The sequence below is a fragment of the Nicotiana tabacum genome, chromosome 6 (genome assembly GCF_000715075.1).
Source record: "Nicotiana tabacum cultivar K326 chromosome 6, ASM71507v2, whole genome shotgun sequence".
Lineage (NCBI taxonomy): Eukaryota > Viridiplantae > Streptophyta > Magnoliopsida > Solanales > Solanaceae > Nicotiana > Nicotiana tabacum.
The window spans coordinates 211,420,518-211,445,235 of NC_134085.1; the positions used below are offsets into that span (position 1 = coordinate 211,420,518).

The 24,718-nt window shown below is 35.8% G+C and overlaps 2 protein-coding genes across 2 annotated transcripts; both read left to right on the plus strand.

Annotated features, from left to right (window-relative positions):
- The first annotated feature begins 5,638 nt into the window (after positions 1-5,638).
- On the plus strand, positions 5,639-7,247 carry LOC107806560 (pseudo histidine-containing phosphotransfer protein 6-like). The gene is made up of 5 exons (XM_016630730.2): positions 5,639-5,900; positions 6,011-6,141; positions 6,425-6,568; positions 6,649-6,721; positions 6,874-7,247. The coding sequence occupies exons 1-5, from the start codon at positions 5,832-5,834 to the stop codon at positions 6,925-6,927; spliced, it is 471 nt and encodes a 156-aa protein (XP_016486216.1). The 5' UTR covers positions 5,639-5,831; the 3' UTR covers positions 6,928-7,247.
- Positions 7,248-15,812: 8,565 nt separating this feature from the next.
- LOC107806559 (protein LURP-one-related 12-like) lies at positions 15,813-16,778 on the plus strand. Its single transcript, XM_016630729.2, has 2 exons — positions 15,813-16,183; positions 16,310-16,778. Exons 1-2 carry the CDS (start codon positions 15,959-15,961, stop codon positions 16,724-16,726), a joined length of 642 nt encoding a protein of 213 aa, XP_016486215.1. The 5' UTR covers positions 15,813-15,958; the 3' UTR covers positions 16,727-16,778.
- Positions 16,779-24,718: the final 7,940 nt, after the last annotated feature.

Here is a 24,718-nt window from a genome sequence, read left to right on the forward strand (position 1 = left end):
ATTCATTCGTTTGCTATGCTTGCAGATTCTTTTGTAACGGCACACGCCAGAGCCATTAAAATTGCAACGAGAAAGTCGGACCTGTCAAGGTAAGACAGAAAAATAACGAGATGTTGAGGAAATTCGTATCTCTGTTCCAAACGGAGATGATGGATTTGCCTCCGATCACCGATGACTGGGTTGTTCAAGCTTTCACTCAAGGTCTCATCACTCGGAGTTCCATAGTTTCACAGCAGTTGAAGTAAAGTTTAATTGAGTACCCGGCTGTCACTTGGGCCGACGCACATAATCGATATTAGTCGAAGATTAAGCTCGAGGATGATCAATTGGGGATTCCATCGAGGTCCGTTTATCCTAGCACGCCCATGGATAGGATCAAAAGGGACATCGATCGAGGGTCGAGGTCGAATATAGATCGATATCAGCCGTACAACGAAGACCGTAGAGGCAACGGGTCTGGACGAAGACTTGCACAAAATGAGAGGAGAAATGATCGAGGTCAAAAATTCACGAGGGCCTGATGCCGAGGAAGATCACGTTAAATATCCAAAATCCGAATAAAGGCACGACGCCATTCCGATTCTCTCTATTTTTTTTGACTAACACTTGCAGGCTATCGACAAGGATCAGCACGAAGCTTTGAATCTTAAATCACGCGTTGCACTCTTTTTTTCTTAGACCGTTTTTTGTCCCAAATGGGTTTTTTTGGCAAGGTTTTTAACGAGACAACCATTGTTCGTGCTAACTTAGAGCAATTCAACAGTATCCAAGGCTCCTTTACAATCAACCTCGAATACTGGGGGGCATAACCCTTGAATGTCTACTTTGTTGCAAGGAAATTACTTCATGACACCGGGGCTTCAATATGAAAGTGTTGTAAGGGTCAAACGACCAGATGGACCGTGCCCATATAGGTTACTCGAGCCCTAACATCAAACATGCGCGCATGTATAATCATCTATTGAGAGAAGTATTTAGAGAAGTCCTCCCTTCCTATTTATAGGGGATATCCCTAGAAAACCCTAAAAAAGTATAATTAGAGGGAATATCTATCTATACTGCTCGACCTCAGCCTTGTCGATGATCACTGCTCGACCTCAGCCTTATTGATCAATGTTTGACCTCGGCTTTATTGATCAATACTCGACCTCGGCCTTATTATCACTGCTCAACCTCGGCCAGACAGCTCAATTTGATTCACATGTTCCTCATGACAATTATTTCCGCATGTCGAATTTCTCTGATTTGATTTTGACCCATACACTAGTAACAAGCGAAAAGGCGATGCATGACAACAAAAGCAGAATATTTCTCGATTTATTTAAGATTAAAGAGATTAACATTACTTTAAAAAGGAGTACTTAGTTGAAATACTAGTATAAAATTTAAGTCGAACCAGAATATCTGCGGTAAATTACTCCTTACAATGTGACTTACACATAGTATTGATTTTGTCCGATTAAAGTTCAATGAAAAAACAGAGGATTCGAAATAAAACCTAAAATTTTATTGTAGGTGGATTTAGGGCACATCGTGAGAAGCAAAGGCGGATCCAATATTTAAATACTATGGGTTCAATATTCAAGGTTTTTAGAATTGAACCTATTATATTTTTAAAGTAATGGATTCATATCTACTGTTTTTACAATTTTAATAAATTTTTACATATAAATTTTTACTCCGCATCAAAAATTATGAGTTCAATTGAACTCGTTGGTTCAACGGTATATCCTCCCCTGGTGAGAAGGTGATGATTCGCAGTAAGTCCGTTAATATGACACTTTCAAATTCGCGGTAGTCTGACTTAAATGATATTTTAGAAAACATTATTACGTCCGTTCTAAATTAGAATGATTTCTTTCTAATATGGAACGAGAGAGTATAAGATACTAAGGGCATTGGCATCTCTAACCCTTGCATCATTTTTTACACCAAAATAGTATAAACACCAAAATGATGCAAAGTAACTCCAACCCATTACATTATTTTTTACATCGAAAAAGAATATTTTTTTATTTTCTTTATAAAACAAATCCTTTCTTTTTTCGTTTTTACATATTTATCCCATATAATTCATATTTCTTTCTTATATAACCAATTAATATAAAATTATTTTATACCTTTAATTTTTAAATATTATATATTATACATATTAATATATAACCCAAATAAAAATGAAATCATTGATGAGATATAATTAAATAAATATTATATTATCGTAAAATTTAGTATTATTTTTACATAAAAATTTAACTTACAAGATTAGTATGTTGCTCCCATAAATGGTCTACTAATGTATTACGAAGTGCAAAATGAGCATACACTCAATATTTTAATGATATTGATGGATCTAGAATTGACATTCTAAATTATTAGATTATTGTTGTAATTTTTCTCATCCCATTATATTATTTAATGTGTTTTCAATTTAATCTATGTTAGCCGCTATTATATTAAATATTTTTTTATGATAACTAATGAACATTGTGTTATTTATTAACAACATATTATATTTCAGTTTTGTACTTTTTTTATGGTTATTATATATTTTTATACAATTATAACATAATAAAATTAAATTACAATTTTATATAAAAATAAAATATACAAAAATTAGTTTATGAAAATTATACACCAAAATTAAAATATAAAATTAATATTATATAAAAATTATAATTAATTATAAATTTATAATATGTTAAATTAAAAGTGTTATATAATAAAAAATAATATTAAAATAATGATGAATAGTAATGGTGTTGATGAATAGTGTTACACCAAATTTGGTGTAACACTATTCATACACCAAAATGGTGTTGGGTTGGAGCAAAAAAAAAAACTAAATCTTACACTAAAATGGTGTGTCAACATTGGTGTTGGGTTGGAGATGGTCAAGGGCTCATTTTTTTTTTGTTTTTAATTTTTAAGATTAATACGTCTGAATCTGAATATGAAGATGTGCATCAAAAATAAGATATTTGAATTTGAATACACATCTGAAGATTAGATGTATATTAAGATTTGAATACTAAATCATTAAAATTGTTTATATTTTAACATCTAAATGTATACAATTTATCTTTATTCAAAAATTAATAAGCATAAAATTTAAATAAATTACTAATTAATTTAACGATGGTAGTTCTAGGTAGTAGCTAGTGGTGATTGGTAGCGTAACGACTTTAATAGAGGATGGTGATATTTAATAATGGTGGGTGGTGGTTGTGGGTGTGATTGTGGAAGGTGATGGTGGCCCGGTGGCAGTAGTTTATAATGGTCGACAATGCCAATTATGGTTATTGATGATGATGGGGTGGTTGGTTGTAGTAGTGGAGGTGGGCGAGTGTGTTGTTATGGTTGAGGATGATAGTGAAGGGGGGATGGGGTAGTAGTGGCGGTAGCTATGGTGGTGGGTGGTGGTAGTAGTAGTTGATAATTAATGGTAGATAGTGATGGTAGTTAATAAAGAATATAGATGATATCATCTTAATGAAATTAAGTCTCTGTTACAGATTTTAATCATTCAGACCCATTAACTGGTGTAAAATCGTACCAAACCGAAAAGTCAAATTCGAACCGATTAAAAAACCCGACTAAGTTTGGTTTGATTCGGTTTAGTACTGAGTAAAAAAATCTGAACCAAATCGACATATAAATATATAATATTTATATATACTTTTAAGATTTTATATAGATTTTTCTTTAAAAAATATCTAGAAATATTTGAGATTCTCTTATGTGATGTAATATTTAATAGAATATAAAGGTCTCCATGATTATTAACCTTAAGTAATCGGTTGTATGATCACTTTCTTATTAAGTGTTACGGAAATGCGTCAATCTCCTTGTTCTTCCATATTCATATGTCAGGATCTATTAAATTTTTATATCTTTTTCGAATTTGAAGTGGTTATTATTATTTAGTTATCATATTGATTTTTATGTTTAATTACTAAATTCAGTTAACCTTGAAAGTGTACATCAACAAAAATTATTATCTGACGGTTAAAAAATAATTATCATATGTTGCTAAAAAAATTCTCCCATATGAATATTTTAATAGATAATGTGTTTGTAATTTTTAAAATTTTTATTAAACATATATTTACTTGTAAAAAAATTAACAAAGTAAGATTAAAAAAATATTTAAGTAACATAAAAATTCGAAAAAACTAACAAAACCGAACCAATCCAAATCGATATAGTTGGTTTGGTTTGATTTTAATAAAAATCGAACCAATCTGGTTCATGTACACCCCTACCACTAAGTTGTTTTGACGTAAAAAAAACAAGCACACTTAATGATTAAAATCTAAAAGGTTAAGATTCAGACTTTAGAAACAAACGCATTTAATGTCTAATATCTGAATGATTAAGATTCATGTCTGATATCTGAATGATTAAGATTCATGTCTGATATCTGAATGATTAAGATTCAGACTTCCATTAAGTGCAAACAAATAAGGCCTAAGATTACTTTGAATATTATTAAATATTTTTAGTTGTAGTAAAAAAATTCTTTTTTATTTAAAATTTTGTGCAAGTCAATGACCATCATCTAAGAGCCCGTTTGGATATAAGAATTTTTTTTTACTTTTTTCAAAAAAAAAATCACTTTTTTTTCGAAATCAGTGATTGGCCATAAAATTTCCAAATTTCTAGTTTTGACTATATGAATTTTGGATTTTTTTCGAAATTTTGAAAAATCCAAAATGCTATTTTTCAAAATTTTCACTCAGATTACTCACAAAACTTCAAAAATAACCCAAAATTATATTTATATCCAAACACAACTCTAATTTTCAAATACCATTTTCAGTTTTAAATTTTTTTCACTTTGTTTTTCGGAATTTTACCATTCTTATGTCCAAACACCCACTAAATTGAAATGGATTGCGTATAAAATATTACTCTAGTTGCAAAGCTGTTATATTTTCAATCATTAAGTTAGAAATAAGAGCGTTGATCAAGTGAAGAAAATAGTTATCAAACATTATTAATCATCATGAGATAGTACATTAGGGGGCATGAAAATATATGATTTCAAAACCATATAAAATCTACGCTGTATATAATACTGATTAAATAATGATAAAATGCATAAATAACACTTAGTCATATAAAACCTAAATTTCAATTTGTTGCTCCCCATAAAAATCTACTCAGCCTTTAAATTGAAACTGAGGGAGTATACTGCTAAATTGCTAACTCAATTTGCAAGAAAATATTTTGCGCCAATTAGAAAAAAAAAAACAAAAAAATGGGAGGGGAGGAAAAAAACAAAGGAAGAGTAGAAGACACGCACCATTATGACTCGTACCATGTTGGTGACATTTTTTATTTTGTGTCTCGCACAACTGACATTAGTTGTGTGAGGTCTTTTTTTTGTCTTATAACCGTATGAGTCTTAGAATTTTATGGATCCAAATATATAATTTATGAATTCACCAATACGTGAGATAAAAAGAGGTCTCACACGGACAGTATCACTTGTTTAAGACACAAAATAAAATCACTCCACGTAGGTGTATAGGGGGAGGTACAATATGGATAGGTGGGGTCAATTCACCGCCAGATGGCTACCCTTTTATATAAGTCTTCACTCTCACCTGACTGACTGCAATTTCTGTGACTGCCATTTTTAATCCCCCAGAATAGGAAACGACACCACACTCTTCTTCAAACTAACTCCCTTTCGCCCCTACATTTAGTAAAAAGCCTGAGACAAAATTAAAATCTCTCACTCTCCCTTTCTTCTCTATTCCTTTGGTCTCTCATTTACTACTACTAAAGTTTCAAATAAAGCAGCCAAAACGGGTCTACCTTTGTGGATGCTTGGTCTCGGAATGGAGCGATTGCGAGCTGATATCAATCGCTTGCTCGCCTTACTCTTCCACCAGGTATTTTATTATTTCCTACTTTTTCTTTTCTGCCATTATTTTCTGATCTCTTATTTGTTTTTGTTTTTAGTACGTACTAAATGTGATTTTATTCGTACGCAAATATATAGGGAGTATTGGACGAGCAATATTTGCAGCTGCAACAGCTTCAAGATGAATCCTCTCCTAATTTCGTCTCTGAAGTTGTCAACATTTATTTTCAAGAGTCCGAAAAACTCTTACGAAATCTCAGATCGTTGTTGTGAGTTTTAGTCTTTCCTTTTTGTTTGCTTTAATTTGTGCGACTCTTTCTTACTACGTTTTAGATACACAACAAAAAGAATAGATAGAGATAAACCCACAAAAGCGATTTTACTATATTGTGGGCATGCTTTTTGGTAAGCGTGGGAAAAAAGGAGGAAAAAGTTCTAGTCTTTTTAAATGTTCTCTCTTTGGTCTGGGTTATACATACATCTGAATTTATATACTTTACCTTTTTTCATCTTTTCTTAATTTAGCTTTTTTTAATATGGCGAAAAAAATAGGATGGACAGAGAGTTCTCGGACTACAAGAAAATGGGAGTGCATTTGAATCAGTTCATAGGAAGCAGCTCAAGCATTGGTGCCAAACGCGTCCGAAATGTATGCGTTGCCTTTCGCGTTGCGTCCGAGCAGAACAATAGACTAGGGTACAAAAAAAATTCTTACAAATGTTTAATTAACCACCTTTATTTTGTCATTAATACTGACCAAAGTTTTCGTTTGGTAGATGTTTGAGAGCTTTAGAGTTGCTTGAACATGAATACTGTTATCTCAAGAACAAACTCCATGAACTTTTCCAGGTAAGTAGTTAAGTAAAATATAGACTATTTTACACTATTTTATACGTTGATGAAAGTACACCATGCATTTATTGCTACTACTCAGTCCCTATCATAGTTCTTATAATGAATCTTTAGCATTAATTAGTTCTGATCATAGTTTCGTGCTACAGATAGAGCAGCAAAGACTGCTAGCAGCTGCAGTCAGATACCCAGCCCAGCACTAAACAAAGCACAACTAGCAGATGTCAATATCTTCTTGCATCCAACTTTTGAGTTTTGGTTCTTAGAGTTTGACAACCAGTTAACATGTGGGTTAACGAAACAAAAGCAGAAGAAAATGAGATAGCGAAATTTAGAGAACTTTTTTCTGGATTTAAGTATTTTTTTAACCTTTGAGACATGGAGGGGAATTAATGGAACTAGGACTAATGTTTTGGTATAGTTTGAATGAATTCTGCAAAATTGTGATTCTGGAATTTAAGTATGGAGATTCGGTTTTAATGACTCTCTGAGTGCTTCCCTTTATGGAAATGTCACTTTTATTTCCACGTACTAACAGCAAAAGCATCCAATCAATTATATTTTGCTTTATCAAACATTTAAACAAAAGCTCGCTTATCAAAAACATCAGTCAAATGAGTGTGTTTCTGCATGTAAAGAACATTTTATCTGTCTATATCAACGATGTTACCAACCATCTTATTATCAGTCGAAAAAGGGTCTAAGATTCTGCATTTAATATGAGGTTCCTATCACTAAATTAAAGTGAAGGAGTAGTTTTTTGGGATTTGACACCTATTCTTTTAAGTATCAAAGGTCTTGACTTAATTATTATATAAACATGTGTCCTAGACTTGGTTAAATAATACTATATAGTACTCCATTTAAATCTCTCAATTCTTCATAAGCAAATATTCATAAATTAGGAATCAACTGAAATAACGTCTCTTAGCATTAACATAAGTTTAATTTGCAAAAAAAAAAGGGGGGGGGGGGGGGGGAACTGATCAGTACTAGATTGGCCATAATTGTGAGATGCTACTGATTGTCGACATACAAGTATATTGATTTTCTATGACAAAGCGATTTACAAAAGTTATTTATTACTCCGTATTAATCTTCTAAATACTTCTTATTTTCAAATCCAAATAGTTTACAATTAATCTTCTAATTATAATTTAATTCTAAAGACTTCTTATAATTGTAGGAATTTCATTTTTATGATTTACCGCACTTCTTGATCGATACTCTTGGTTACTTTTGTGCTTTGACTCTAGTTGTAATGTTAAATTGTAGGGGAAGGATGTTTTCTTATTTCTTACAAAATTTGGGTAGATTTAAATGATAAGTTTTTTTTTAGTCATTGTTGGTATACATGTTTAGTTAAATTAATCTAGACCTTTGATATTTAAAAAAGTCAAGTGTCAAAAATTTACCTAGAAACTTTTGGAAATGAAGTGAATATAAAATGGAAATTGAGTCAAATCCAGCTTCACCCTCAAAGGTACAGCTCACAATGCATTTTGCATCTTCATTTTCTTAACCTGGAGCTATAAATATAAAAATAAAAAGGAAAACTGTTAACTTACAAGTATTTCTTTTATTTCTACCTTTTGGAGTATCATTTGTCCAAAGTCCTAACGATGCTGGGGCGCTAATTAATTCTTTTGATATATGATTGGGCTATCAAGATCATAAAGAATTAACTTAACATCGTCTTCAGAAAGCATACTAGCTACAGTTCCTCGTAAAGTAAAAACCTAAGAGTGATGTCACTATGACTAGTTCGATGTGAAAAAATTATTGCAAACAAGTTTAAAAATAAATACTTGATGTTCTTTAAAACGAAAGTGTTATTTTCTATGTTTCATTTTATATAAATTTGTTTGACTGATATGAAATTCAAACAATAAATAAACGAAAGAATACTTTTAACTTGGAATTTTAAACATTTGTTTGATTATAAAATTATGTCATTATCGATAAAAGAAAAAATAAACTTATGTTTTTTAAAATAGAAAGGTGGGTATAATAGAAAAGGGCAGCTCCACGCACCAAGCTTCTGCTATGAGCGGGGTCCAGAGAAGAGCTGAACCACAAGTAATTATTGTATGCATCCTTACTCTGTATTTCTGCAAGAGGATGTTTCCACGGTTTGAACCTGTGACCTCCTTGTTACATGGTAACAACTTTATTAGTTACGTCAAGATTCCCCTTATAAATATTTTTGAAACATATTTAAGTCTTATACACCAGCAATGTTATGAGTATTTACACTTAACTGCTTATATTAGCCTAGTTACCACTTATTTCTAAATTATTAATTAGTGCTTATATGGCATTATCTTTTAAGTAACATATTTTAAAAAATTATTTTACACCATTTTTTCAAAGGTGCCTTCTCAATTATTACCCAACAAAAGAGAATACATAAAAAATAAAAGGGGGCTTTTGCATCTTACCTGGTTTTGGGATCACAATTGAACTGATACCCACTTTGCGAAATATTTGCAAGCATATCTAATTTACGATCAACTTCAAATTTATCGGGTCTGAAGTTAAAAAACTTAGAATGTACTGTTATACTTGAAAACATGCCTATTTTCCGTAACTGCGAATGAACTAAGCATCATATCTCAGAGTTATTTCGTATACCATTTTTATTATATTGTTACGAACTGTTACTGTTATTGGAGTTGGACTCTGACCCTTATCCCACCTCATCACTACTTTCAACCTAAAGTTATGTTTGTTACTTATTGAGTACATGAGGTTGGTTGTATTCATACTACACTTTTGCACACTGTGTGCAAATTTGGATGCTGAAGTTGCTGTGTATTACGAGAGCTAGCACTGAAGACGTACCTGCACTCCAGTTATAGCTGCCTCTTGTTCATGGTAGCTCTAGACTTATGAAAAGAAAATCTATTTATGTATAATTCAGACAAATGATGTATTAATTTTACACTAGCTTTGTAAACTCTAAATCTTAGAAGCTCATAATTTGTACTATCAGTCCTTCAAAAATTCTTGTATAAAAGCAATTGTAATATCATTTCTTCTCTTAATCAATCTCATTAAATTGGATAGTTGTTAACTGTCTTACCTAGCGGGTTGGGTTAGGCGCTATCACGACTAGTTGGATTTTGGGCCATGACAAATAGGTTTGACGTATAACCAATGGTTTCATGCACTTAAGGCCAATCAGTCTAAAGTGAAAAATTACACTTCAAATGCACTTAAGGCCAAAAGGTCTAAAGTGTAACAAACGTTTTGCTACACTTAAGGCCAATAAGTCTGAAGTGAAAAATTGCATTTCAGATGTACTTAAGACCAAAAGATTTGAAGTGCAACAAACGTTTAGCTATACTTAAGGCCAATAAGTCTGAAGTGAAAATTTACACTTGAAATGCACTTAAGGCCAAAAGGTGTGAAGTGCAACAAACTTTTTGTTCAACTTAAGACCAATAAGTGTGAAGTGAAAAGTTGCACTTCAGATGCACATAAGACAAAAAGGTCTAAAGTGCAACCAACGTTTTCATGCACTTAAGGCCAAATAGGCCTGAAGTGCAAATTGTCCAGAAACATAAATTTATTCTTCGAATTATAACAATCAAATATACGATTTAATACCTAAATCTACTCCAAATGAGCTCAAATTTGAAACATAGACTCCAAATATCAATAGGAACACACCTCAATCATCAGTTTGTCAAAATAACAATAAATCTAATGAACCCATTTTGCAATTAAGAAAAAGAAGAAGAAGAAACCCTAAGTAATAGTAAAAATAAAGCGTCATAACAACTCACCACTGTAAAACATTATAAACTACCTTGAAATATGCTCACAAACATCATATAAAATCATTGTCACCCGAAGAAGAAGGAGGAGGAGGAGGAGGAGGAGGCCTGAAGTTGTTTAAAAAATGGGTACTAAGTTAAAACTTTTTTAAAAGTAGGTATAAATTAAATGTGGGCGACCAAATAGGACGGCCATGGAATTTTTTGAAATAAAAGATTGTAGAAACAGTCACCCAAGCTAAAGCTTGAGCAACTTGATTCGCTAAATTTCTAACTAAAGAAACAGACACAAGTTGAAAATCCATCATTGGTGTCTTACAATCATAGACAAGAGAATAAAAATAAGAATTATTTAAGTAAATTATTTTACATCATAAATACATAAAACTTAAATTCTTTGAAAAAAAATTCAATACTCGATGATTGTAAAGGTAAAAATAGCAAGTGATAGCTAGTTTTCGTATAGGTCATTCAAAAATTGCTAGCGTTTGCAAAGTTATTGAAAAATAGCCACTATTTTAATGCAATACGAAAAGTCCCAACATAATATACTGGAGATCGGTGCATATGTGTATAAACTTCCAGCATATTATGCTGGAACTCCAACACGCAGAAAGTTCCAGCATAATATACTGGATATTGGAGCACCTTTGTGTGAATTTCTAGCATATTATGCTGGACCGGTATATTATACTGGAAGTCCAATATATTATATTGGAGTATTTTTCGGATTTTGAAAAGTATTTTCGTTCAAATTTATTTTTATATAAAAGTGACTAAATTTTAATTACTTTTAAAACTGTGGCTATTTTTAAATAACCACTTGTAAATCTAACTATTTTTGAATTTTTCCCATAGTAGAGTCTTGGTTTTTTAAGCCTGGGCTTGGCCTATGGATAAAACAAAAGTTTGGGTCGGGCGAAATCCAACAACGTTTACGGCTTGCCATGTGCCAAAGCCAGGAAAGGCTGTGCCCAGACCAGTATCCTGAGCAAAGCCTGTGTGCCTAAAACTATATCTTGTTTTTCAGTTTAGCATCATACATGTTTGAGAATCTTTATAAATAAAAAGAAAAAGATACTAGAATGAGGTGAAAGTATGATGCTTACTGGAGATATTAGATTATCTTTGGACCTTAAAATTTGCATGGAAAGTATTGTAGGTTTACCGCTATCTTAGTGACTGGGCCTTAAGGTCAAGGCTGAAGAGGCTGATTTTATCCTACTGTTTAAATTTTGAACATAGTTTAAAATTTTATGCAAATATAGCTCTTGAAAAATTATCTCTTCCGGAAAATGTTGTAAAAATTGCACGGATTGCCACTTTTTAAAATGGTATTCTATTAAAATTAATATGAAAAGACGGTGTTACACTTTCTTTCTTTCTTCCGTCACTATCCATTCAATTTACAGTCCACTGATTACACTGAAGCTCTTTCTGGGATCACACAGGATAACATGCCTAAGCAAGATGTTTCGCTTTGGTATTAGCAAGGATGTTGCTCAAATGTATATCAAGTACCACGACTTTGTGTACATGGATATCACTTGTTTCCAATAGGGAAGATCTACACATTATCAAGTGGATTTGAATCGCCTACCGTTCTCTCAGTTTGGTGTTTCCGTTACCACGTAGTTGTAGAGGTTGGAGGAATGTATTTATACTGAACTCACAGGTAGTCCTGAACTTAGAGTTACAAGTTCAAAAGTTAAGGACATGTAATCCTAAATTTAGAGTTACAAGCTCAAAAACTAAGGACAGGTAGTCCTTAACATAGACTTATAAGCTCATAAATTAAGGACAGATAGTCCTGAACTTCGAGTTCCAGTTCAAAAGTTAAAGACATGTAGTCCTGAACTTAGAGTTACAAGTTCAAAAGTTAAGGACAAGTAGTCCGAAACTTAGACTTACAAACTCATAAATTAAGGACAGCTAGTCCTGAACTTACAGTAACAAGCTCATAAGTTAAGGACACTTGGTCCTGAACTTTATGAGCAGGGGTATTTTCGACCGGGCGGGTAAAAGTTTATTAAGGCAGTAGCTAAAAACATTTTAAATAGTGGCTTAAAAGTAAATACATATCTTATTACTGGCTAACCGTGTACTTCCCCGAAAATGTTAGACCAAGTCTAATTTTTCTCATATAATTTTCAGTTGCTCAAAAAATATATCTTTAGACAGTAGTCTAAAGAATTTATCAGTCGCGAGAAAGATAAAAAGATAGATTATTTACTAAACAACTGATATAACAAGGACCATCGCTGAAAATTCCATGGTTGAACTGAGTTTTTTCCGTTGTGTCATTTCCATAATAGGCCTTAAAGCGTACAATTCCATTGCTCAACCTAAGCGTAGAGGACCAATAGAAGACCTAATTAAGAGTATTATTGTTGGCAAATGAGTATGGCCATCTAATGTTCAAACTTAGTCATTAATGCCGTTCTTTCATTTGATATTAGGTCTAGTATTTGGAAGGGTTAGAAACTTAATAAGATTCACTAAATTCTTGTTTCGTCGGGTTAATATGGATTAAAATTTGCTTTACTTAAGAAAGTTTTTACCCCAACAAGAAAGACCATGCATGATTGCAAAATGTGGTAGCTGAAGAAGAAAAACACTTTTTGGCCATATGCTGAATTGATGTTCTAGCAATCCTTACTTTAATTTTTCTTGTAAAGCTTATAAAACTTTTCCTTCACTTTCATTGTAGCAAATTACTAACCACGAAAACATTACAAATATCTCATCCCATATCTGTGAATTTAAAGTGGCAATAAAGCATGTGCCGATTTTTTTAATTACTTTCCGCGCACATTCTGCGTATGAGCTTTCATTATGACTTTAAAAAAAGCGGCTCTCTATTATTAAAGGAACGATATGAATTTTCCAATATATTAATGGATATTGAATTTTAATAAAACTTTACAGTTCAAAAGTAGGTACTTAAAAGCTACTTTTAATTAACGATAATGATAGACATAATGCATGGATTAAATGGTATATAACCGACGTGTGTACTTGTTGAAATGTCAACGTCTCCAACCACAATTACAAAACTTTACCAATTTTCAAAGCAAAATGAGAAACACACCCAAAATTCCGAGATCCAGGGTCAATTGGCAACGCGCATATTAGCTCTCCACACTTTTGAATTTGCCTTCTCAGCTACAACCACATATTATTGTCTTAAATTTTTTTTAACTTATAAGTCGGTTGATCTTGAAAAAAAGGTACCATAAATGCAAAGAAGAAAAAGTCTGCCATCTAGAAATTGTTACAGTTGAAATTTGAACATTGAGATTTATCGCAGCCACCATACATAGCATGTATTCCAAGTCAAGTTAGGACTTAGGAACACTATTAATGTCATAATTGGTGAATTTTTGTAACTCTAGGATATAAGAGTGGTATTTGATTTTTGAGTTCTTGAATTATTCATCAGTTTGAAACTTTTTTTAAAAAAAATTCAGTAATAATTTTTAGCAAAAACAGCTCAAACAAACATTTTTTGTTTTTTTTTTCTTCTAGAGAATCAAAGACTGAATTTGTATACTCAATTGTTGCAAATTCTAAACAAAAGCCACCGTAGTTAATTGAGACTAATTTTTTAGACAAATCGATGCTATATCAGTTGGCACACATTTGCCAAATTCAACCAAGAAACATATGTAAAAAATTCTTACTTCGCCAATGCATAGCTCATAATTACCTCTGTAATATTAACTCAACTGAGATTAACTTAATTTACTTTTCAAATAAAAAAATGCTGCAAAGACGTTTAAAAAGCATGGAACCCAGTCCCTTAACCTAAAGGGAAAGTAGAGGCCACAAAAAACCAAGACAGTTAATTGGCCGACTCTCTCTCAGTTACAAAAACGCATTGATTTGTACAATTCCTATAAAATGTGACACCTGCAATGCTGCAATGGGTCTCTTTCTCGGCTACCAATTAATAAAACAAGAATGGAGTTCTTAAAAGCACCATATTTAGAAAGTGCAGATCAATCCAAACATAGATACTTTTGCAAGATCTTTTAATTTCCATTTACATTTGACCATGCATATGTCGTTTGACAGATGTCTGTTTCTTAAAATGGGTTTAGTAAATTACATTATCCACTATATTTTTTTTTAAAAAAAATATCCACTATATCTTTTTTTTAATCTCTTAGATATCGTTACATGGTGGTAGAGTCTTTTCCTTATATAGTAAGTTTAGATAGACGCCGAGTAAATAGATTGAGGGCATCTGTGATCTGTGATCTGTGCATGGACATTCTTCAGCAAACAGGCATTATTTCCTTAAGTAGGTATATTACTTTCCATAATGTTTTTGAATTAGGCTCCTCGTCTGACTTTGCCAACGACTTGTTCTGCCCCATACACCAAGCTGCACCAACCTTGCAGCAAGGTCCTTGCTTGTTTAGACTTTTTCACTCTCCTCCGTTCCTTTAATTTACGGTCAAACCTCTCTATAATAGTCTTATTTGTTCTGATATTATTTGGTTGGGGTGTTTTATAAAAAACATATATTATAATATAACATAAATCAATTCGAAAAAATTTGGCTTGCTTAGTGAATTGTTATTATATAGAGATGCTGTGATAGAGATATCTAACTGTATATATGCACTGATAGTATAATTTTTTGCACATTAGTCGAATAACTTTTGTTCAAAGTTAAGATGTCATTTCTTAAAATTAAATGCAAGAAGTATGAATTAAAATCATGTCATGTATATATTGTTCTTGGTCTTAAGGTTGAAGTTTCATCTGAATTTTTTTTTCAAACTTTATGTATTAAGATCTCCCTACTAGTGGGAGCTATAGGAAGTTGGTATTAAAAAAAAGTTATCCGGCCCCAGCATATTGTATTTTTTTCTTGTCTTCTAGAATATGTAATTAAATTAGACGGGACTATTTGCATATTAATTAATTAGATAGGATTCCTCCGTTATCCTCTGATGTATTAGACGAGTGCTTGTAAATATCTTCTGATAATATTAGCTTTGAATTTTATACCATTATTATTGATTTGTGATCTCCACAACATATAGTTGGTTCCATGCATACACGAGCTAAAAAATATAAAAGATAAGTTTGCTATTTTAATCGAGTGAGCATGAATTTAAATATTGATACACGTACTATAAACTGGAAGTTTGAGGCATCCTAGTCAGATTCTTTCACGCTCCTTCATTATTAAATAACTCTATTTGCTAAGTACAATACTTTAATAAATAATTCTGTAGATCGTATATAGGACCACTTACTAATAAATACACACCACATGCTTTAGCGAATTTTGTACCTCTTCTCAGGCCTTCCTTTGGAATCTTCAGTTCATAAATATCTAATTTCTTGCCAAAAGGTTAACTTTAATTGTTAAGAATAGTAAAGCTTTTTGCGAATTCAGATTTTAATCCAAACGACAAGCAATTTGAACCAGAGAATGAATGGTAAAGCTGTTGTTGAAGATGCATACCTTTATAGTGAAGAGACGAATCTCACAGTTCTCAAGACTTCCCTTTTCTTCACTGGCGATGGCTTCACTGCCTACGATTGCAAAGGCGAGCTTGTTTTCCGAGTCGATACGTATGGACCGGACTCTCGTGACCTGGGTGAACTCGTTCTAATGGACGCCACTGGTAGATGCCTTCTCACTGTTCGACGTAAGGTACTCATCAATAGTCAAAATCCCTAACTTTCAATTTCTAATTTTGACCTTGTTGTTATCATATAATTGCGATATTCATTCAGTTTTCAATGTACGAGTTGATTCAGTTTTGATTCTTTGGAACAGAGGCCGAGTCTACATAACAGGTGGGAAGGATTCTTAGGGGAAAGAGAAGAGGGACAAAAGCCAATATTCAGCGTGCGTAGATCCTCAATTATCGGAAGATCGAGCGTGACGGTGGAGGTATACAGCAATCCAATGGAAGAGTATCAGATCGAAGGGTCATTTGCGCAGAGGAACTGCACGTTTTTCAACGCCGATAAAGTATCAGTGGCTGAGATTAGACGCAAAGTGGATACTTGTGCCAATGTAGTGCTTGGGAAGGACGTTTTCTCTTTATCAGTTAAGCCTGGTTTTGATGGTGCTTTCGCCATGGGATTAGTCCTTGTGCTTGATCAGATTCAAGGTGATGATTATGTTAATCCGAATGATAATCGGGTCGATGCGGACCCCATATCCGATTATCCCAATCTTTCTTCTTGAATTTTCATCCCATGTCACTGTAATCTATAAAACTAATCTTTTCTTTTGTTCCCTTTTTGCTTTTTTGTAAAATAATAAATCCTACTAACTGAAAAGAATCTGGATTAAAATATCACATTTAAAGAATTCGGTAAACCACTAGTGGAATGGTTATATATGTATTATTATCTTATATTCTATACACAGGGGCGGATTTACCTGGAGCGAGGCGGTCTCATTAATACAAGACTATTCTTAGAGTATCAATAACTAATATTTCAAAGAATTACATAAATGTTATATTATTATGGTTGAGTTATAAAATAAAGTTAAAGTTCAAAATTGTAAGTTTCTAAAAGTGATAATTATTGATCTTATTTAGGTAGGTCAAGGAAAATAAAACTTTGCCCCATATAAGTTCTTAACCATCTCATTCAATTGACACAAAACGTCTTTTTTTTGTTCTCGAGCAAAATGCAATTTGTTCTATTTCTTTAATATATAAGAAATACTATAGGAACTATTTCCAACTGATTAAAAAAATAAATTACTATTACAGAAAGTAAATTCAACCGCTACATTTTAATTAATCTACTCTTTTTTTTTATTTTAATTTTCCATATATGAAATTATATGTATGAATTTATTCAAGAGTTTTATAGGATTTTGCAGTTAATGTTTATTACTATATTATAATCGAATTTGCATTATTTTTTATTTTTTCCACCACAAATGCTATTCCTATAAAAATAAATCTAATTTTTGTATCTAAAAGTCTTGTCGAAAAAGGGTTTACTTATATGATGATTTGGAAAGAAATTGAATGGGATTTTTTTTTAATTTGTTTATTAAAAACATTAATATTTATTCTTATTAAAAAAAACGATTCAATTTTTGTTGATTGAAATTAGTAATATTAACTCATTGCAAGTTTTAAATATTTGACTATAGTTATAATTTTATTTAAAATTATATTTTTCAAGCCTAAAAAATCAATCTGATATTTAAGTTTGGATATTGTATTAACAAAGCTATTCGTGTTTTTTTTTTTACTATTGCCAACAACCAAACACCTCTCTCTCTTATGTTTTTATAGTTACTTGTTGAAATTATTGAGGTGTAATTTTCAAAGATTATAGTATGAGATAAATTATACAAAGTAAATTTAAGTAAAATAAGTAGTTGGTGATATCAAAAATAAATTCTAATTTTAAGCTTTTAAAAGACACTTAATCTTATAGTTAATGTCTAGTATTTTTAATATGTTGGTTTAAAAAGATTAATTTACATTCTAATATTTTTCCACCTATATTTAATATTTTCCTTTTAGAATATGAAGTTTTTAGTGAATTAAAATTGAATTAGGACTATTTTCCTTAAGGTGAGTGTGACGACCCGGCCAGTCGTCTCATGAGTTATCGCTCCGTTTTTCTCATTTCTGCTTCTTTATGCTTCGTTATCCGCGTTTTATGTGATCGGATTGATTAGATTGAGTTCAGAGAGGATTTGGTAAGAAATGAGACACGTAGTCTCTTTTAAGAAGGTTTAAGTTGGAAAAATCAACCGGATGTTGACTTATGTGTTAAAGAGCTCGGATGTGAGTTTCTATGGTTCGGTTAGCTTCGGGAGGTGATTTATGGCTTAGGAGCGTGATCAGAATTGGTTTTGGAGGTCTGGAGTAGAATTAGGCTTGAATTGGCGAAACTGATATTTTGGCAATTTCCGGTTGATTGGTGAGATTTTGATATAAGGGTTGGAATGGAATTACGAGAGTTGCAGTAGATTCATTGTGTCATTTGGGACGTGTGTGCAAAATTTCAGGTCATTCGGACGTGGTTTGGTTGGGTTTTTGATCGAAAACGTATTTCGGAAGATTTCTCAAAAATTAGGCTTGAATCCGATGTGTTTCGGGTAATTTGATGTTGTTTGAGGTGTTCTAATGATTGGAACAAGTTTGGATAAGGTATTGAATTATGTTTGTACTTTTGGTTGAGGTCCGGGGGGCATCAGGGCGATTTCGGATGGCTAACGGGAAAGTTTGATGTTTAATGCAGCTTCAGATTTTGCTGGTTCTGGTGTTTTTGCACCTGCGGTTTGGGGGCCGCAGGTGCGGTGCCGCACATGCGGAAGGGGAGCCGCAGAAGCGGATTTGGGAAGAATAGTCAGGGACCGCAAATGCGGCATATGGACCGCACCTGCGGAGTCGTAGATGCGGCTCGTGGACCGCAGATGCGGAATCTGGTCCCTTAAGTGATTTCCGCAGAAGCGGATGCTAGACTGCAGAAGCGGTGGTGGGGTCGCAGATGCGAAAACCCCTAGGCAGAATGTTTTAATTCATTTCATCCGCGATTCTGAAGCTCATTTACTCCATAGTTGGTCTTTTTGAGAGCTTTTTGAAGGAAATCGAAGAGGGATTCAAAGAGAAACGTTTGGAGGTAAGAATTTCGGACCAAAAACTTGATTTTATTGTGAAATCTACCTAGAAAATCATGGAATTTAAGCTAAAAATGGAAGAACTAGGGCTTGGGATTTTGGGCTTTTGAATTGGAGATTTGAAAGACCATTTGAGGTTAGATTTGAGGACTTTTGATATGTATGCACTCGTGGGGTGATAAGGAATCTAATGATGCGAAAATTTCTGAGTTTCGAGGAGTGGGCACGGGGCTCAAATTATGCTAATTTCGGGATTTTTGATATTTTTTGATTGCTTTCACTTGGGCTTTGTTCCCTTAGCATATTGTGACGTATTCCTTCTGATTTTGGATAGATTCGATGCGCGTGGAGGCCGATTCGAGGGGCAAAGGCGTCGCGAGCTAGAGGTTTAGCCGGTGAGGTGAGTAATGATTATAAATGATGTCCTGAGGGCTAGAAACCCCGGATTGCACATCGTAGTGCCATATAGAGGTGAGACACACGCTGATGATGAGCGTTAGGTCATTTACTATTGGGGATTGTGACTTGGTCTGTCCCGATTGATGATTTTACCGCGTATTTGACTGAAACTTATTTGTTATCATCATGATTTGGGTTGATCGCCATATTTGGGCTTCGTGTCAACTATTTGAACCCTTCGGTGATTTTTATCACTATTTCCTCATTGTTTTGACTTATTACTTGAACTCAGTCCTGTTGTTTTCTACTGTTTTACAACTCAACCACTTTTACTCAGTTTTGAGACTTAAATGATATTTCTAAATGATGTTTTGGGCTGAAAACTAATGTTTTACTAATCCCCGAGGGGCTTGTGATGATTTTCAGACTGAGTGCGGCCGAGGGCCAGATGTGAGGCTACACTGAGTGATATGAGGCCGAGGGCCTGAAATACATTTATACGCCATGAGGTGGCTTGAGTAATGTGAGGCCGAGAGCCGAGAGTTGATGCCACTAGATGGCTTGATATTGCGCTTGGGCCGTAAGGGGCCCCTCTGGAGTTTGTACACCTCCAGTGAGAGCGGGTACCCATTGTGATCTGAGAGTGAGCCCGAGGGGCTGGTACTATTCTGAGTTGTTGCCCGAGGGGCGGATTTCTATTTGTTAATTACCTGCCAAATTACTTGTTTTACTGGTTGTGAAAGGAAATTTACTTGAGATTTCACTGATTTACTGTTTAAGTGATTTTACTGCTTCGGTATAGATTGGTTTATGTTTTCACGTGTTTTCTTGCTTTCAGCCATTATTTATATTTATTACTCACTGAGTTGGAGTACTCACTTTACTCCCTGCACCCCTGTGTGCAGATTCAGGCGTAGCAGGTCCCGTTCCTGAGTGCTGATCCCTCCAATCCAGGCGGTGTTTCGGAGACTACGAGGTAGCTATTGGCGTCTGCAGCCCCCGTGTCTCCCTAATCTTATTACTTTTATGTTATTCAAACAGTTGTACCAGATATTGTATTTAGTAGACTCGTATTTGGATCTTTAGTTGCTCATGACTTGTGACACCCCGGTTAGGGCTGTGTCGGGTTGGATTTCCGCTTTGTTATCTCTATTTCCGCAAATTGTGCTATTAGATCATGTTTGAATTATTCTTATGCTATTTAACTACTTAAAAGGACGAATTGGGTTAGACTGGCTGGCCTTGTCTTCACGAGAGGCGCCATCACGACCGGGTTCGGGGTTAGGGTCGTGACAAGTTGGTATCACAGCCTAGGTTACATAGGTCTCACGAGTCATGAGCAGGTTTAGTAGAGTCTCGCGGATCGGTACAGAGACGTCTGTATTTATCCTCGAGAGGTTGCAGAACCTCTTAGGAAAAACTTCATATTCTTGAATTCTTGTCATGCAAACTTGTTGATCCGAGAACTAAACTTCTATTATCCTATTCTCTCACAGATGGTGAGAACGCGAGCTACGGACGAGGTGGATGACCACCAGTGCCACTCGTTGAGGCCACCAGAGGCCGTGGACGCGGTCGTGGTCATGGCAGAGGCAGAGCAGCGAGGGCAGCACCTGTTGATCCACCAGCTGCCCCAGCTCAAGATCACGCTCCAGCTATGGATGTTCCAACAGCACCAGTTTAGGCACCAGTTGTGCCTATCGTGGTTCCGGGTCTTCAGGAGGCCTTTGCACAAATCTTATCAGTTTGCACCGGCCTGGCTCAAGCAGTTTCAGCCACTACAGTAACAACTACTTCACAGGCCGGGGGAGGCAATCAAACCCCCGCTGCTTGCACACCTGAGCAGGTAGTGTAGGGACTACAGACGCCGGGGGCACCTCCAGCCTAGCCGGTTGCACCAGCTCAGGAGTTCATTGTACCAGTTATGCTGGATGATGAGCAACGTCGTCTTGAGAGGTTTGGTAAACTCCAGTTTCCGTCATTCAGTGGTGCTGAGGGCGAGGATGCCTAGGGTTTTCTAGATAAGTGTCAGTGGATGCTCCGTACCGTAGAGATTCTCGAGTCTAGTGGCGTGGCATTTACCACCTTTCAGTTTTCTGGGGCCGCCTTCATTTGGTGGGAGGCGTGTGAGAGGTGTAGGCCGACTGGTGCAGCGCCCCTTACTTGGCAGCAGTTCTCCACTCTCTTCTTGGAGAAGTATGTACCGTAGTCCCGTAAAAGGAGCTGCATAGACAGTTTGAGTGGTTGCCACAGGGGGATATGACTGTGTCACAGTATGCGTCGAGGTTTTCTGATTTGGCTCATCATGCCGTCTGGATGGTTCCGACAGATCGTGAGAGGATCAGGAGATTTGTTGATGATCTTAATTATCATCTCCGTATTCTTATGACCAGAGAGAGTGATGGGTGCTACCTTCTAGGAGGTTGTTGATATCGCTCGCGAGATTGAGACTGTTCGCCGTCAAGAGCGAGAGGAGAGGAAGGCCAAGAGGCCTCGAGGATCAGGCAGTTATAGTGGTGCTCCTTCGAGGGGCCAGTTCCAGCATGGTAGATATCGTTCTTTCAGGCCTACTCAGTCAGCCCGTCCAAGGTTATCATGGGGCATCTTCGGGTCATGGTTATCACGGTACTCAGCAGGGCCAGTTATCATTTAGTGCCCTTCCAACCCAGAGTTCATCTCGTGCCCCGTCAGCTCAGGGTTCTTCTATGCCGAGTGCATCAGCTAGTCACTCCGGTGTGAGGGGTTCCCTTCAGTCCCCTTCTCCAGCACCTGGGAGTTGTTTTGAGTGTGGAGTCAGTTTCCTCGTCGTGTTGCTAGTTCGTCCCAGCAGAGGGGTCAGCCCTCGATTTTTGCTCCAGTTACTTCACCACCCGCCTAGCCAGCTAGGGGTGGAGGTCAGGCAGCCAGGGGTCGCCCCAGACGGAGAGGACGATTAGGCGCTGGCCAAGCTCATTATTATATTATTTCAAGCATGCCAGATGCCATTGCTTCAGATGCTATCATTACAGGTATTTTTTCAGCCTGCCACAAAGATGCCTCTATATTATTTGATCCCGGTTCCACCTTTTATTATGTGTCCTCGTATTTTGCTCATTATTTGGGTACGCTCTGGGAGTTTCTTGCTTTACTTGTTCATATATCTACCCCGGTGGGCGATACTGTTGTTGTAGACCGTGTGTACCGGTCATGTATTGTGACTATTGGGGGTCTGGAGACCCGAGTGGATCTATTGCTATTGAGCATGGTGGATTTTGTTGTCATTTTGGGCATGGATTGGTTATCTCCGTGTCGTGCTATTCTGGACTGTCATGCTAAGACAGTTACTTTGGCTATGCCGGGTGTACCGCAGATCGAGTGGCGTGGTGTGACTGATTATGTCCCTAGTAGACTGATCTCTTTCTTGAAGGCCTAGCGTATGGTTGGGAAGGGTTGCCTTTCATATCTAGCGTATGTGAGGGATGTCGGAGCTGAGACTCCCAAGATTGATTCTGTCCCAATTGTGAGGGATTTTCCCGATGTGTTTCCTGCAGACCTGCCAGGCATGCCTTTGTACAGGGATATTGATTTTGGTATTGACCTGGTGCCGGACACTCAACCCATTTCTATTTTGTTGTATCGTATGGCACCAGCGGAGTTGAAGGAATTGAAAGAACAACTTCAGGAACTCCTAGATAAGGGGTTCATTCGACCTAGTGTGTCGCCTTGGGGTGCGCCAGTTCTGTTTGTGAAGAAGAAGGATGGCACCATGAGAATGTGCATTGATTATATGCAATTAAACAAGGTAACAATTAAGAACAAGTACCATTTGCCTCGCATTGATGCTTTGTTTGACCAACTTCAAGGAGCGAGAGTGTTCTCCAAGATTGATCTCCATTCGGGTTATCACCAGTTGAAGATCAAGGATTCAGATATTATTAAGATAGCCTTCAGGACCAGATATGGTCATTATGAGTTCCTTGTTATGTCTTTCGGGCTAACCAATTCCCAGTAGCGTTCATGCATTTGATGAACAGCGTGTTCCGGCCTTACCTTGATTCATTCGTTATAGTATTCATTGATGATATTCTGGTTTACTCGCGTAGTCAGGAGGAGCACGCAGAGCATTTGAGAGTTGTATTTAGAGATTGAGGGAGGAAAAACTTTATGCAAAATTCTCCAAGTGTGAGTTTTGGCTCAGTTCAGTGGCTTTCTTAGGGCACGTGGTGTCCAGAGGGTATTCAGGTTGATCCAAAGAAGATAGAGGCGATTCAGAGTTGGCACAGACCTTCCTCAGCCATAGAGATTCGCAGCTTTCTTGGTTTGGTAGGCTATTATCACCGGTTTGTTTAGGGATTCTCATCTATCGCATCGCCCATGACCAAGTTGACTCAGAAGGGTGTTTCATTTATATGGTCGAACGAGTGTGAGGAGAGCTTTCAGAAGCTCAAGACAGCTTTGACCACAACTCCAGTATTGGTTGCCATTAGCTTCAGGTTCATATACCGTGTATTATAATGCTTCGAGAGTTGGGATGGGTTGTGTATTGATGCAGGAGGGTAGAGTTATTGCTTATGCTTCTCGTCAGCTGAAGCCCCATGAGAAGAACTACCCCGTTCACGATTTGGAGTTGGCTGCCATAGTTCATGCATTGAAGATTTGGAGGCACTACTTGTATGACGTATCTTGTGAGGTGTTCACTGATCATCGTAGTCTTCAGCATTTGTTCAAGCAAAAGGATCTTAATTTGAGGCAGCGGAGATGGTTGGAGTTGCTTAAAGATTATAACATCACTATATTGTACCAACTAGGAAAGGCCAATGTGGTGGCCGATGCTTTGAGCCGAAAGGCAGTGAGTATGGGGAGTTTGGCATATATTCCAGTTGGGAAGAGACCCCTTGTAGTTGATGTTCAGGACTTGGCCAATCGGTTTGTAAGGTTAGATATTTCGGAGCCCAGTCGGGTTTTGGCTTGTGTGGTTTCTCGGTCTTACTTGTATGATCGCATCAGAGAGCGCCAGTATGATGATCCGCATTTGCTTGTCCTTAAGGACAGAGTTCAGTATGATGATGCTAGATATGTGACCATTGGTGATGATGGGCTGTTGAGGATGTAGGGCCGGATTTGTGTGCCCAATGTGGATGGGCTTCGGGAGTTGATTCTGGAGGAGGTCCATAGCTCGCGGTATTCCATCCATCTGGGTGC

Excerpts from the sequence above, each read along its gene's own strand:
- LOC107806560 (XM_016630730.2), top strand. The coding sequence starts at position 5,832 with ATGCTTGGTCTCGGAATGGAGCGATTGCGAGCTGATATCAATCGCTTG. Across the intron at positions 6,142-6,424 it reads CGAAATCTCAGATCGTTGTT|GATGGACAGAGAGTTCTCGG; the intron begins GTGAGTTTTAGT and ends CGAAAAAAATAG. Across the intron at positions 6,569-6,648 it reads GAGCAGAACAATAGACTAGG|ATGTTTGAGAGCTTTAGAGT; the intron begins GTACAAAAAAAA and ends TTCGTTTGGTAG.
- LOC107806559 (XM_016630729.2), top strand. The coding sequence starts at position 15,959 with ATGAATGGTAAAGCTGTTGTTGAAGATGCATACCTTTATAGTGAAGAG. Across the intron at positions 16,184-16,309 it reads TTCTCACTGTTCGACGTAAG|AGGCCGAGTCTACATAACAG; the intron begins GTACTCATCAAT and ends TCTTTGGAACAG.